Genomic DNA, 16,116 nt, shown 5'->3' with positions numbered 1-16,116 from the left:
GGATTCCAGTTCATCTAGTATTCGCTTTTGTTCTGAGGGTTGGAGAACTAGGCTAACTAAGCTTTCTTACGATTCTCATACAAAATGCACTAAATGTAGGGGGCAAGAATGTAGGACGGATAATACTTGCATACAGTGTCAGGTTTGGGAGGATAAGAAATGGAAAACCTTGAAATCTCAGCTAGAGAAATTAGAAAGAGATAAAACGAGGAAAGCAGCCATTAGGGCTGAAAGTAGGGCCAATGTAGATCCCATTCCATTGGAAAGTGTAGGGGATGACAGAACTATCACTCCTCCAATTCCTCCTCCTCCTCCTATTCTAAGTCCTCCTACTTTACCATCTACTCCTGTTCCAGGTTTCCATGATTCTGCTCTTAGTGCCATTGCCAGCCTCGAATCTAGGTTTGATCAGAAATTTAGTGTATTATCTAGTACTATTATGGAAATGGGATCAGCTATTAAATCTCTAATGGAAAAAATTTAAGTATTGACAGTGGAATGAGAAGTGAGAGTGCTGTGTATATTGAGGAGGTGGCTGTCTGTCCCACCAGTGCTCCTAGATGAAGGTCACTGTCCCGCTCCCCCGCACCGGGGAGAAGACATACCGGAAGTCCAAGGGAGGCTGGTGGGGTTTGCCCATGGGCAGTCACCCCCTCTGTCGAGCCTGTCGTGCACTCCCAGGCTTCGACTAAATGCCATTGGAAAGGCGTTCCTTTGCATCAACTTTCTTCTGATTCAGAATCTTCCAGTCTGCACAAGAAGCTCCCATATCGCTACTCTACATCTTCATGCCCACTCAAGAGACGTGTGGATGTTAGCGACTCTTCTCCCCTGGCTGTCAAGAGGTACAGGGAGTCTAGCCCACAACCTTCCTGTAGTTTTCAAGTCCAGCCTGATTCTCCTGCTCATCGTCGTCATTTGTTCAGAGACAGTCCTGAGCGCTATAAGCATTCTAAGCGCCTGACTTCTTCCAAGCATCCGATTTCTTCCGACTTCTTCCAAGCGCCAAGTGCCCACTGACTCGCGCCAGACTTCTGCTGATGAGCGCCCACTGCCTCACGCCAGACTACCGCTGATGAGCGCCCGGCACCTGCCGTCTCGTGCTGCCAGAATACCGCTGATGAGCGCCTAGTGCCCGCCGTCTTGCGCCAGACTTCCGCTCTAGAGAGCCTGGCACCAACTCCCAAATTTCCGATGCCAACAGCCGAACTCCCGGCTTCTGCTTCTGGAGCCCATACACCTTCTTCTGTTATTCGGTCTTCTTCATTGGTCCAGGAAGATTCTTTAGCCCTACTCAAGTGCCAATTGACTGAGCTTATGGGTTTTTTAAAGAAATCCTCTTCTGCTGCAGAGTCCAAGGATAAATCATTGTCTCCTATGTCTTTGGAAGAGGAAGAGATTGTTCAGGATACGGTTCCCTCTTCTCTTACTCGTCTCTTCTTTGTTTCCTCCTGGATAATTTCCCTGATTTCTACATGCCTGCTTCACCTACTTCTCCAGCTTCTACCTTCCTCATGAAAAAGCATTCATCAGAAGGTACCAGGTTACCCAAGCTAGTTCTTTCCTCCTCCTCCTCGAAGAAGGCTCTCAAAGAAGTTCATGCCTGGCTGGCCGCTAAGAGAGAACAGGACAAAGTGACATTTGCTTTTCCTCCTAGCAAATTGTTGAAGATGAGGTACTCTTACTATGCCACTGGGGAAGCTCCTTCCTTGGGAGTTCCTGCCTCCTCCCAAGGGGACTTCTCTGGTATGGTGGATTCATCCCGTAGAATGGCTTTTTTGTCGGCCAAGATAACATTTTCCTCAGCTGAACTGAATCATCTTATCAAGAATGTATTTAAGGTGTTTGAGATATTTAGTTTCCTCAATTGGGCCATCAGGGTGCTAGCGAGGAAGAATGAAGACTGCCCTGATCTAGCTGAAGATTTTGCCTCCGATTGGCTAGGAGTTCTTTCATGCTCGGGCAGAGCAATTAGAGATGGCTCTTTAGAACTTGCCTTCCTATTTTCTATGGGCGTCCTTAAGATGAGGGAGCTTTGGTGTTTGTTTACCTCGAAAGGAGTCTCACCGACTCAGAAGTCAGCTCTACTTTTTGCTCCTTTAGACAAGTCTCACCTTTTTCCTCAAAACATAGTGAAGGACATTCTTTTGGACTTGCAGAGTAAGTCCACCACTGACTTGTTGGCACAGTCCACTAGATGTCCAAAAGAGCCCTGCCTTCCACATCAAGATCATTCTCCCCTCTTTAGTCTCAACCCTTTTGTGGAGGGAGAGCTAAGACCCAGCCTCGACCTAGATCAAACTTGCGACCTCCTACGAATCCAACCCCAAGAAGTGAGAAGTTATCCTCCTCGCCCAGGTAGGAGTCAGACTTCTACTTTATTGGAAAGAATGGGAGAGCAGAGGAGCAGACCCCTGGGTGATAAAGGTTCTCAAGGAGGGCTACTCCATTCCTTTAGTTACATCTCCAATCGCCTTGACAGCGTATTCAAAAGGTTCCACAAAGTTTTTGGCTCTCTCTCAAGAAGTCGAATTCCTTCTTTCCAAAGGAGTAGTGGAAGAAGTGCTAGATCCCCATTCAGAGGGTTTCTACAATCGCCTTTTCGTGGTTCCGAAGGCCTCGGGGGGCTGGAGGCCCGTTCTGGATGTCAGCGCCTTGGATGTGTTTGTACTGAAGACGAAGTTTAATATGGAGACTGTTCGCTCAGCCATGTCCTCAGTACAACAGGGGGACTGGATGGTCACCCTGGATATGCAGGATGCGTATTTTCACATCCCTGTTCATCCCGACTCACGAAAATTTCTACACTTCGTTTTTCAGGACAAGATACTACAGTTCCGGGCCTTATGCTTCGGCTTATCAATGGCTCCTCAAGTTTTCACACGAATCCTTGCTCCTCTGGGGAATTGGCTTCACCTTCTGGAAATCAGCATCAACCTATATCTAGACGATTGGCTTCTCCACTCGTCGGAGGAGGAAAAGTGCACGGAGGACTTGAGAAGAACTCTTCGCTTGACACATGAGTTAGGCATTCTCATAATCAAGAAATCTCTTCTGACACTGACTCAGGAGATTCTCTGTTTAGGGATGATACTGAACTCTTGGACTTTTCAGGGTTTTCTGTCGCCCAAAAGCATCGAGAACTGTCTTCAAATTGTCAGTCAGTTCCTTGCTCTTCCTTCCTGCTCGGCAGTGCAGTGGGTGAGTCTTCTTGGGACCCTCGCTTCAGTAGATCAGTTTGTAAATCTAGGCAGACTGCACATGAGACCCCTTCAATTTTTCCTCAAAGCGAATTGGTGCAGAAAACCCAACCAGACTCTTTCATCTTCCTGATTACATCGGAAATCATAGAGGATCTCCGGTGGTGGACATGCGGAGAAAGACTTCAGGAAGGGAAGTCTCTTCTCCCAGTACACCCAGACCTTCTATTTTATTCAGATGCCTCCGACTTAACCTGGGGCTCCCTTCTGGATGACTGGGAAGTCTCTGGAACATGGGCTACGGTACAACAGAATTCTCACATCAACATAAAGGAACTGAGAGCAATTCACCTGGGCCTTCAGTCTGTCTCAGATCTGGTCCAGGGCAAGAAGGTTGTAGTACACACGGACAACACCACGGCTCTTGCTTACATTTGCAAAGGGGGCACTCATTCCTTCTCTCTGTACAAGACGGCGAGGGATCTCCTTCTGTGGGCGGAGGAGAACCAAGTCTCTCTTGTCACCCAGTTCATTCAAGGGAGAATGAATGTGATTGTGGATGAATTAAGCTGCCTCAAACAGGTCCTTCCAACCGAATGGACCTTAGATCTGATAGTCTGTGACAACCTGTGGAAACCGTGGGGCAAACCCACAGTGGATCTTTTTGCAACGTTGAGAAACCAGCGTCCTCCCCTCATTTGCTCTCCGGTCCCAAATCCTCAAGCATGGAGCACGGACTCCATGCTTTTGGACTGGACAGACTTAGATATGTACACCTTCCCTCCTTTCGGAATGATCAGGGAAGTAATCAACAAGCTGTCGACGTATTAGAACACCTCCATGACCCTAGTAGCTCCATTTTGGCCGAACAAGGAATGATTTCCAGACTTGATTCAACTCCTGGTAGACTACCCAAGACTCCTTCCACAAAAATGGTATCTGCTCCGACAACCCCACTTTATCAGATTCCACCAAGGGTTATCCGCTCTGGCCTTGACAGGCTTCAGACTGTCAAGTGCCTTGTCAGAGCAAAAGGGTTTTTGAGACAGGCTGCAGAGGCAGTTGTGAGACTCAGACAAGCTTCTTCCACAAAGCTCTACCAATCAAAATGGGCAGTCTTCAGAAGGTGGTACAGCTGCCATAAGGTCTCTTCTTCTGAGACATCTATAAGCCAAATAGCCGACTTTTTGGTATTCCTAAAGTCCGTCAGGAAGCTATCGATCTCTACCATCAAAGGGTATAGGTCGATGCTCAGCTCAGTTTTTAAGCATAGACAAATGGACCAGTCTTCTAATCAAGATATCATCGACTTGATCAAATCCTTTGATACGTCCAAGAAAGAAAGTTCTCCCAAAGTCTCTTGGAACTTAGACATACTGAAGTGGCTTTCAGGTCTTCAATTCGAACCTCTTCGTTCTGTTTCCTTCAGGAATCTCATGAAAAAGACTCTTTTTAGTGGCTCTTGCTACTGCTAAACGTATTAGCGAGTTACAGGTAATAGATAAGAGAACAGCTTTTGCACAAGAGGAACAGTCTGCTCTCTTTCTCTTGGTTTCCTTGCAAAGAACGAGGACCCTTCTAAATCCTAGCCTAGATCCTTCGTCATCAAGAACCTTATGGATATCTTAGGACCTGAGGAAGAAGAAAGACTCCTCTGTCCAGTGAGTTGTCTGAGGTACTATCCTCAGAGGACGGAAAAGATTAGAGGACCTTTGAGCAACCTCTGGTGCTCTGTAAGAAACCCAGTTCACCCGCTCTCCAAAAATGCCATATCATTTTTACTGAGAGAGTTAATATTAGAAGCCCACTCTCAGATCCAGGAAGAAGCCTTTCCATTACTTATGGTTAAAGCTCCTGAAATTAGGGCATTTGCAACTTCCCTCGCTTTTAAACTCAATTTGTCTCTTTTCTCGATCCTACAGTCAACGTTCTGGAGTTGCAAGTCTATATTCGCCTCACACTACCTCAAGGACATAGAAACTGTTTGAAAATTGCAGCACTTTAGGACCTTTATCTGTGGCTGACATAGTGCTGGGAGAGGAAGTATAGGGACTCTCTCTGTTTCTTTGCTATCCGCTCGCCTTGACTTGAGGTTTTGAGTCGTTGGGAAGCCTGGGGGTACACTGTACCTGGAGTACGCACCAGTTCATATTTTATTATTGATAACAGTTGGGTTTCGGTTTTATTCTGTGGTGTAGGTGATAGTGTTGTCTTTTGTATTCTGGCCTTCGCCCAGGGCGAGGGCATCTTTTAAAACTTTGTCAGCACATGGTGTACTTCCTCCGCTGCAAAGTTCCCACTAATGTAGTGATGACCCTTGGCTATACTGCCATGTCCACTACAAGTTGAGAGAAGCGCTGATGAGAGGCAGTACCTACCTGCAGCAGCTCTCTCAACAGGTAAGGAAACAACAAACATTTTTTGCTTTGGAGTAGAATATGTCCATGCTCTTTTCCACCTCCTAACAATGTGGAATCAGCTATGTAATTACTTGGTAAGTTACTTATATAAACATGACATTTTTATGATAAAGTTTTATGTATATACTTACCAAGTAATTACATGATTGGAGCCCGCACTCCTCCCCTTGCATGGATGTTAGAGCATAAAACGAATTGGGCTCTCCGCTGGGTTGTTTCCTCGAGTCCAGGATGGTGGGCGGGACCTTGTCACCTAAACACTAACGGTAACAGTGCCACAGCATGAATTTTGAATTTTTAAGCTGCCGTAGGTTAGGGAACCAATAGTTATGTAATTACTTGGTAAGTATATATAAAACTTTATTTTATCATAAAAATATCATTTTAACTCAAGAATTGACATTTTCATAACTTGTGGAAGAATATCATACATCTTAGCCTACGGGCAGTGGTACAGTTGCAACCACATGCAAGCTCAACATTGTGCAACTTATGCAACATTATCATAACAATTCTTGGTAATTTGCTGTTACATCAAGGTTAAAATACAAAGAACACTATAAGTGTTATGACAAATGCATGCTTTTTACAAGGCAGAAATATGGCATTTCAAATGGAAAACAAGGGGACCTACATTCCTTTCTCCTCTTGTGGCGTTGTACACATCTTGAGCAGTGTGATTTGAGGTTAATTTACTATGCACTTAGTTACATTTACACACTTATGTACGCACAATCTCATAGACAACCTCAACTTCGAGTGGTTAAGTTAACGTCTTGATAAAATGACAACCAATTCACATTTCCAGTCCACCAATTATGAAGGGTATTACTATTAATGTAAAGGAAGGATTTCCATCATTACACACACACACACACCTGAATTGTTAGTTCATCTCGGGTGTATAGGCAAAGGACAAACCTCATCAGTTCAAAATCCTTTTGGAAATGCAGGTTGCTATGATAGCACTGCAAATATTCCAAGATTGTATGATCAATCACTCTGTAGTATTGATTACTGATAACATGACTGAAGTGGCTTATGTCAAAAAGCAGAGTTGGGGGATAGTTTCCTTTCACCTATCAGTTAGTGAAGTAGGTGTATGAATTAATGGCTTGCCATTCTCTCCTTGTACCGTCTAAGAATCACTGCTGATCACCCCGTGTGTCACACATCTAAACAGTAAGCTCTTGGAGGATACTTTCCAGCACCCCTGGGACAATATGGATGCCTGTATCTTTCCTCTGCTCTCTTGAAACTACTGAGTGATCAACCATGTTGATCACTAGGGCTCAGAATGCCCTGGTAGCTCCTTCATCGAGACAAACTCCTCTCAGTCTCTATGGCGAAAGGCTATAGCTGCCTTTACTCTGGCCTTCAGACTGTAAGACATAGATCTCTCTTGTGGCTGAACTGTCTGTGCCCTCAAGGAGCTTTGAACAGTGATGCCCACCTGTGTAGGGGCTTTGGCCTCCAGAGGTGGAGGGCAGATAAATTTTATCCTCGTCAGCCTAAATTGGGTATGGTACAAGCCCTTGAGGGAGGCCTTGGACCATGATCTTCCATTCAAAACCACCTTAGCCATTAGTAACAGTCTTCTCGGCTGGTACTAGGATGTATAGGAACTCTTTCACTCTTGTCAGTTTATGGTTAGAGATATAAGAACTTTCATTTTTCTATCTTTGGGACCTTGCTGATGGTCCAGATGAGTGGTCTCTGTGCCTGGTGACACAGACCGCCTTTACTTCATTCTGCCTACTCATTTGAGCAACCAATCGTGGAGCTTTGGCAGATAAGATGAGACATCCTCCACTCATCCTTTTAAGAAGGGAGTTGAGCAGCAATACATCTAATCTGAACCCATGATATGTATTGGCCAGATTTAGCTGTTGTCCATCTTGTGGTCAGACCTGGTTCTCCAAGAATTTCCTTAATTTAGCAAGAATCCATTCTTGCTCAGGGCAGGGCCCTACTACTCTGGCTTCCCTATGACAGACCAAGTAGGAGGTTACAGGAGTCATCACTCTTACCTGCTCACAGTACTTGACCAGGAACTTGACAGTTTTGGGCAAGCTTCAACTGTCCAGTCGGTGAGAGAGATGACCTCCCACCAAAGATGTATATCCTACATAAAAGGCAATGGTTTATATTCCCATGGTAACAAATCACAGATTTTTAAAGTGATTTATATTTTTCTTAGGTACACAAACTGTATCATATTTCCCACCTCAACCACCCACTGTCCCTGATGCTAGAAGGAAAATTCATCCAGTGATGGTAGGTGTGTGAGGGTATCCACCCCCAACCTCCTTTAGACTCCAATTAATCACATGTTACCTAGTTTCAGCAACTGATTCCAGCTTGTTCTAAAAGTGTTCAGTTTGTATATGTGAGAAAAGTACAATTACTTTGAAAATTTGTGATGTAGAGTATTTTCCAACAATAAGTGAGCGCATATATGAACCATATATACAGTATTTTTCAGCTGCTGTTGTGCTTTGCTAAAAGGGCTTTTTACCATTGCAGTAGGTGTTATTCACTTATTTTCAATTTTTTTTCAGATTTTTAGATGTAGGTAAAGGGCCAAGTTGGTTTGCTTTGCATGTTAAACTATGGTTTTATATAAGTAACTTACCCAGTAATTACGTAGCTATTAGTTTCTTTTAACCGGCAGCTCAAAATTTTGAAATTGTGGGTCCGCTAGTTTGTTATGGTTATGACGACATGCCCCGCCCACTTTTGGGTGTAAGAGAAGGTACAACATAGCAAAGAGCTTCAATTTGTTTCTGTCCACTGGGGTTGAAGGACTGTGGTTGGCAGCAGCTCGAATTTTGGAATTTATACTTTGCTGGTTGTTTGACTTATCTTCAATTGGTGAAGTATTTAATTTCATAGCCTTTCGGCATAATTAAGATAGGGTTAGGCGAATTTTGATCATTGATTGATGGCTCTTTGCCTGTTTTTTGGACTTGTATTAGACTTTTCTAGGATGTCTGACACTAGTAGTGCTAGCATTAGATATTGCAGCAAAGGCTGCAATACTAGACTAACTAAAGAATCTTACGAATCGCACACTGTTTGTATTCCATGTAGGGGACAAACATGTTCAGTAGATTTACGTTGTGAGGAGTGTAATGACTGAGATATTAAGAAGTGGAAGACTTTAGATGCACATCTCAAGAAACTAGCTAGAGATAGGAAGAGGAAAGCTATTGCACTAAGTCGGATGCAATTACACCTGTAATGTCTTCCGATCCCATTCCTTCTCCTCCACTTGTGCAACCCTCTCCTTTACCTGGCTCTCATGTTTCCGACCCAACACCATTGCCAGTCTGGAGTCGAAAATTGACACCCGCTTTGAATTGATTGTGCAATCGATCACTAAATTAGTGTCATCGGTGAAAGTGCTTATGGATAAAAGTGAGTCAGAGTGCCTCGTGGCGCCCAGTGCAAGTGCAGTGGTAGTGGAGGAGGTGGCTGTTCAGCTCGCCGATTCTCCTAGGCCAAGGTCCCTGACATACTCCCCAGCACCTGGGAGGAGTCAAACTGGCAGCCTAAGGGAGGTCGGTGGGGTCTGCCCCCAAGCAGTCGCCCCCTCAGTTCAGTCTGTTGATGAATCCCAGACTGCAACCAGAGGCCATTGGAAAGGCCTTCAAGTGAGTGCTCACTGTATGTCCTCCAGCTCCGAAGATTTTAGTCCCAGGCGCGCACGGTGCTATGTGGACAAGTCATGCCTGCTAAAGCAGCGTGCAGTTGAATTTGAGATTTCTTTCCCTGTACCTTGTAAGAAGGGCAAGGATTCAGCGCGCCCATCATGTAGCCACTGGGTTACCCAGGAACATTTCTCTTCTGCTTCTGGCGACAGTCGTAAATTGGTGCCTAAGCGCCTTGTGGTGCGGAGATGTTCATCGTCAAATAAAGGAGCTACTGCATCAGGAGTTGTGCACCCAGCACCTTTATCTCTACAATCAGCACCAGCAACTAGCAACGAAGTGCCCAAACTCCCGTTTGCGGTTGAGCTCCCACTGGCGCCCATTCACCAACAAGTTTCGCTACTGGCTCCCATCTCCACAGTGCCTCCCTGAGCGCCCATTGGCGCCCACTCCTCCACCACTTCTTAGTAGTGTCGTCTCGGACATTGTTCCTCCTCCAGTTGATCCGATTCAGAGCAAACTGGATAAGATTCTCAGTTTGCTTCAGAAGGCTCCTCCTACAGCTCAGACGACAGCGGACTTATCGCTTTCTCCTGTCTCTTCTGAGGAAGAGGTTCTTCCAGAGGAAGATGCTCCTTTGTCGGTGCACTCTGCGCTGTAAGGTTCCTGCTAGCAACTTATCCAAGCTTCTTTTCGCCAGCTACTCCCTCCGTTCCTGCTTCGATTTTCTTTATGGAAGCCCCCTCTGTCGGTTCTTCAAAATTACCGAATTTGGTTCTTTCCTCTTCAGCAAAGAAGGCACTGGATGAAGTAGAGGGGTGGTTTTCTAAGAAGAGGGAACAAGGCAAAGCAGTTTTTTGTTTCCCTCCTTCCAAATTGTCCAGGTCGAGCTACAGGTTTTATGCAACTGGAGAAGTTCCTTCCCTGGGAGTCTCTGCTTCCTCTCAGGGAGACTGCCCAGCCTTATCAACTCGACTAGGAGATCAGCTTTCTCCTCAGCCAAAATTATGTTCTCAGCCTGGAAACTTGCGCATCTTCTTAAAAATATTTTTAACGTGTTTGAAGTGATGCGCTTCCTTGACTGGGCGGTGGGCGCTCTGGCGCGCAAACTTAGAGAGTGCTCTTTGTTACCTCAAGAGATCTTGTCGGATCTCTTGGGAGCACTTTCCTGTATTGACAGAGGCGTTCGTGATAGTACGCAGGAGTTAGCCAGTCTGTACGCCATGAGTATTCCTAAGAAGAGGGAGCTTTGGTGCTCCTTTACTTCGAAAGGTGTCACTCCGTCTCAGAGATCGGCCCTCCTATTCTCCCCCTTGGACAAGACGTATCTTTTTCCACAGGCTACAGTACTGAACATCGCCTCTGACCTGCAGAAAAAGAACACTCAGGACCTGCTCACCCAATCTACAAGACGCCCCAAGGATTTTTCAGCTCTTCCTACCAGATCTTCGTCTCCGCTGCAACCTGCTCCTTTTTGGAGCTCCCATTCTAGATCCAAAACTAGGACAAGAACTTATACCTGTTTCCCAGAGCGTTCCATCAAGAAGTCCTTTTCAAAGTCTCACTCCAAGAAATGAAAACATAGTCCTCCGTACTCAGATAGGAGCGCGGCTCCTTCACTTTTGGGAAAGGTGGGAACAAAAGGGAATGGAATCTTGGATAGTGTCTGTCCTGAAGGAGGGCTACACTATCCCCTTTTTGAACAAACCTCCTCTAATCTGCAAGCCTGTCGAATTGACAGCTTACTCTCCAGGCTCAGAGAGATTTGCCGCTCTCTTGTTAGAGATGGAGTCCCTTGTTCAGAAAGAGGCTATAGAGCTAGTAGAGGACATTCATTCTCCAGGATTCTACAACCATCTCTTTGTGGTGCCCAAGTCATCAGGGGGCTGGAGACCCGTTTTGGACATAAGTGCTCTAAATGTCCCTGTCAAAAAGACATCATTCAAGATGGAAATAAACCATTTGGTCCTTGCATCCATTCGCTAGGGAGAATGGATGGCATCCATCGATATGCAGGACGCATACTTTCACATTCCAGTACATCCAACTTCAAGAAAGTACCTCAGGTTATGTTTCAGGGCAAGGTGTTCCAATTTCGGGCTCTCTGCTTCGGCCTCTCAACAGCACCGCAAGTGTTCACTGGAGTATTGGCTCCCCTAGCAAAATGGCTTCATTTGATGGAAATAAAGATCTCCCTATATCTAGACGACTGGCTACTATGTTCCCTCTCGAAAGTGCAATGTACGGAGGACATTTGCATGACCCTTCTCTTGGCTCAAGAATTGGGCCTCCTCATCAGTTGAGACAAGTCCTTCCTGACATCTTCTCAGGAGATTCCTTATTTAGGGATGACGATCAATTCTTGGGATTTTTGGGTTTTTCCAGTCCCGAAGAGAATAGAAAGGTGTCTCCAGACAGTGGAAGAATGTATAAATCTAAACTGTTGCTCGGCTAATCAGTGGATGAGTCTTTTAGGTACCCTCTCATCCATGGAACAATTCATCACTCTGGGAAGACTTCACCTGAGACCTCCAGTTCTTCCTCAGAGCCAGCTGGAATAGGAAAAAGTCTCTGGACTCGTTCGTGTTCCCGATAACGATGGAAATCAAGGAGGATCTTTGTTGGTGGAATTCCAGGAAGAGACTATCAGAAGGGAAATCTCTTCATCCTCTGAACCCCGAACCTAGGTTGGGGAGCGCTTTTGGGATTAAAAGAAGTGTCAGGAACCTGGTCCCAGGAACAGCAAAATTGCCACATCAACGTAAAGGAATTACAGGCGACATTTCTGGGCCTACAGTGCTTCGCTTCAGAAATATGGGGGAGGACAGTAGCAGTGCATTCAGACAACACGACAGCACTGGCATACATCTAGAAACAAACAAAGAGGAACCCACTTTTTCTCCCTGTACGAAGTGGCAAGCGACCTTCTTTGGTTGCACCAGAACGAAACTCAAGTGACAACACGTTTTATTCAGGGGAGACTCAATGTTCTCGCGGATGATTGAGTCGTCAAAGACAGATCCTTTCCACAGAATGGACATTAGACCCGTTGGTTTGTCTGGATCTGTGGAAGCTCTGGGGAAACCAATGATAGATTTGTGCGCATCCTCCAGAAAACACCGACTTCCTCTCTTCTGCTCACCAGTTCCAGATCCCATGGCATGGGCGACCGATGCAGTGTTGCGGGTTTGGTCCAGCAGAGATCTGTATGCCTTTCCCCCATTCGGTTTAGTGAGGCAAGTCATCAACAAATTCTGGTCTCATCAAAACCTATCCATGATCTTGATAGCTCCCTTCTGGCCAACAAAAGAGTGGTTCCCGGATCTACTAGAACTTCTTGTGGACTTCCCTAGACTGCTACCACAGAAGCAACAACTTCATAGGCAACCTCACTTCCATGGGTTCCACCAAAACTTGTCTTCTCTGGCCCTAACAGGGTTCAAAGTGTTAGACGAATGCTCCGAAAGAAGGGCTTTTCAAGAACGGCTGCAGACACAATTGTGAAGTGAGAAGACAGTCTTCAGATAATGTCTACCAGGCAAAATGGTCCATCTTCAGGTCCTGGTGCGGACAAAATAACGTGTCCTCTTCTAAGACCTCTGCAGCAGAAATAGTGGACTTTTTTCTGCTCCTACACTCCGCTAAAGGACTTTTCCACCTCTACCATTAAAGGATACAGAGCTACGCTTAGCTCAGTTTTCCGCCATAAAGAAATGGACTTATTGTGAACCAGGATTTGTCTGACCTTATTAAGTCCTTTGACACTGCAAAACCTAAAGAAAAACCTTTGGTGTCCTGGAACTTAGACGTGGTCCTTAAGTGGCTTTCCAGTTCACGTTTTGAGCCCATGCAATCTATCTCTTTAAGGGATCTAACCAGGAAAACTCTTTTTCTGGTCACCTTGGCCACCACTAAGAGGTCCAGAGAAATCCATGCCTTAGACAGAAACATAGGATTTTCTCAGGGGAATGCAGTTTGCTCGTTTTCCCTAGGCTTTCTGGCTAAGAACGAATCACCATTAAATCATGGCCTTGTTATTTTACGATCAAGAACTTGTCAGAGATGACTTACGATCAGTGCAGTACCTTGGGTCCGGTTTACGTGGCTGGACTGGTGTTGGGGAAGGAAATGTAGAAAGCAACGTCCTTTATTTAATCTCTTTGCCATGCTTAGGGTGTTGAGTTTTGGGAAGCCTTGGAGTACTATGTACTTTGAGTACCCTCCAGTTTTTTGGTTTTATGGTTGGGTATTGGTGTTTATAATTTGAATTTTGGTGGTTATGGTGACTATTTACTTTGGTTATTTTGTGTGGTACTGCGCCCTGGGCAGGGGCATCATCTTGTACTTTGCTCGCCCTCGGAATTTAGTCCATCGCTACAAAGCACCCACTGTAGTAGTAGGCCCTCAAGGCTTTACGGCCTCACCTCTACTGGATAAGATGAGTGCCAACCAGAGGCAGTATCTTCCTGTAGCAGCTCTCTTATCAGGTAAGGTTCAACAACACTGATTCAATGTTAGCAAATTTCTATTCTCAAACTCATTACTATTAATAATGTTTTGGGGTAGATATGTCCAACATTTCCACCTCCATTCCCTGTGGGAATCAGCTATGTAATTATATAAAAATGACATTTTTATAATAAAATAAATTTTATATATACTTACCCAGTAATTGCATAATCGGAGCCCACCCGCCTCCCCTCACTTGGACATAAGGGCATAAACAAATTGAAGCTCTTTGCTATGTTGTACCTTCTCTTACACCCGAAAGTTGGCAGGGCACATCGCCATACCATAACAAACTAGCAGACCTGCAATTTCAAAATTTTTTGCTCCTGGTTAAAAGAAACTAATAGCTATGTAATTACTGGGTAAGTATATATAAAACTTTATTTTATTATAAAAATGTAATTTTTGTATGTCATTTATGCATCGTGTACATTCATTAATTTCATAAAGCTCTTTTTTTCAGTGTGTTCCTAATTATTTATGGAAGATTAAAGAGTTAATAAGACATTTATGACAGAAGGAAATGTCAAAATGATCAGCACCATCCCAAAACTATCTTAAAAATCATGGTTTACTTTCCAACTAAAATATTGGTTTCAAAGTAGCTTCTACCAAGATTGTTGTTTTTTGTTTTTAAGGCAACAAAAATTGAGTTCCATGATAGGCTATGGTTATATTATTATAAAATAAAACATAGAAATAGAAATTTCACAAGTTAATTTCTTGTCAAGAACATGAAGTTTGTATTTTCCCAACTGTTGGTCTTTAGGTTTGAATGTTTGTAGTAGTTATCTGTGTTGAACTGTAAAGGAATTGCTGATCATTATTCTTTCAATGTAGGCTTGCAATGCCTTCTTATGGTTGAATCCTAGGCAAGGTTATGTAGATTGATTGTGTATAAAAGCAGCAGCAACCCCCCTTCCCCTTGTTAGGTAAGAGGCAGCGTCCATTAATTAGAAATGGTAAAATCTTTTGCCAAGTAGGCTTGTGTCCTTGGTTTAGTGTATGGTATCAGAATTCATAAGGAAAAACTATAAGAAATTTTATTTCTTGTAAACAGTTTGTAAATTTGAAATCATACTCAACTAAAATTCATACTGATTGTTTTAAATACCCAATTGGAAAGAAATTTTCTTGAATTTTGTATTATTGAATATTGATGTATGATTATTATTCTTTCAGATTTATCCTTATGCAATGCTGAGAGTACTGTGTACTAGATGGTCACCTAAAAGAAATATTCAGCTGGGGAATATTTTTCCTTGTACACAAGGCCCATCGAGACCTCCAAGAGCTTCAAGTTCTTCCAGTTATCCTCCTAAGAAATATGAATCTGAAAAGAATGTAAACTCTTTAAAAGGAAATGGTGAATTTGAAATTATCTACAAGTTCCCATATATTTCACTTGTTAGGGGAATTTGTAGACTAAAAATCTATCAGTCTGCAGCAACTTTAGTTGCTCTTCCAGCTGTGAGTTACTTGACTCATCTGGGTACACTAACTACCCAGGATCTCAATATTACATTGTCCATCAGTGGGTTAGCACTTTTCATGCTTTTTGTTATGGGAGAGTTATTCCGTAAAGTTATTGGCCATATATATTACTGCTCACAAAAGAATTTGGTAAAGATTTCACACCTAACATTCTGGGGGAGACGTCAAGATATCATTGTACCTCGGGAGGACTTGGTGCCAATTTCTGACACAACAGAGTACTTACGGGACATTTATGTTCGAGTACGTAGGTACTCAGAGCCTAATAATTCACATTACCTAAGCCTGAGATTTGGTGGAATTACAAATTTGGAGAGTTTCATTCATGTTTTTGGAGAGCTAGAACACCCCTCTCAAAGATACAGGTAAAAGGCTACATTGCAAACCGTGTGATAAGAACTGTACATGCACTAAACAGATTTAGGTTTTTGATAGTGTAAAGATCTACATACAGTGTACATTTTCTTTTTTTTTTGTGGAAGGCCAAACTTTTAGAATTCACCACAGACCTATATCTTGAAGAAGGAAATTCAGCTGTACTCTGTGATAACATACGTTTCGTTGATGCACCATGAGTTCCTTGCCGCTTGACGCAAGCTTTCACTCACTAGTGGACCAAGATGAGATCAATTATAAAGTGGTGCAACAGCTCAATGCTATATTTGGGAAGGATATCAAGAATCTACATAAAGTTAAAGATCTTGTTGAGGAGTTGACTAAAAGCAAAGATGAACTGGAAAAGAGAGTAAGTACAGAAAGAAAACTTTTGTATGTCATGTTTGTTTATTATTGTAGATTCTTGTATTTATATCACAAAAAATATGTCTGTAGAGAACCTGA

General features: G+C 43.8%; 2 protein-coding genes across 5 annotated transcripts in view; both read left to right on the top strand.

Annotated features, from left to right (window-relative positions):
* LOC136840280 (transmembrane protein 186) overlaps positions 1 to 15,645 on the top strand; it is a 104,680-nt gene extending 89,035 nt beyond the window's left edge. For all 4 annotated transcript variants that reach the window (XM_067106953.1, XM_067106956.1, XM_067106955.1 and 1 more), the window contains one exon: positions 14,965 to 15,645. In XM_067106953.1, the coding sequence (XP_066963054.1) occupies positions 14,965 to 15,645 (681 nt within the window). The remainder of the gene's footprint in view (positions 1 to 14,964) is intronic.
* Positions 15,646 to 15,847: 202 nt separating this feature from the next.
* Positions 15,848 to 16,116, top strand: part of Rint1 (RAD50 interactor 1) — a 150,639-nt gene continuing 150,370 nt past the window's right edge. The window contains exon 1 of the mRNA XM_067107067.1: positions 15,848 to 16,021. Within this exon, the coding sequence (XP_066963168.1) occupies positions 15,848 to 16,021 (174 nt within the window). The remainder of the gene's footprint in view (positions 16,022 to 16,116) is intronic.

The sequence above is a fragment of the Macrobrachium rosenbergii genome, chromosome 7, assembly GCF_040412425.1.
Source record: "Macrobrachium rosenbergii isolate ZJJX-2024 chromosome 7, ASM4041242v1, whole genome shotgun sequence".
NCBI classification, from domain to species: domain Eukaryota; kingdom Metazoa; phylum Arthropoda; class Malacostraca; order Decapoda; family Palaemonidae; genus Macrobrachium; species Macrobrachium rosenbergii.
This window is presented reverse-complemented; position numbering and strand designations above follow the sequence as displayed.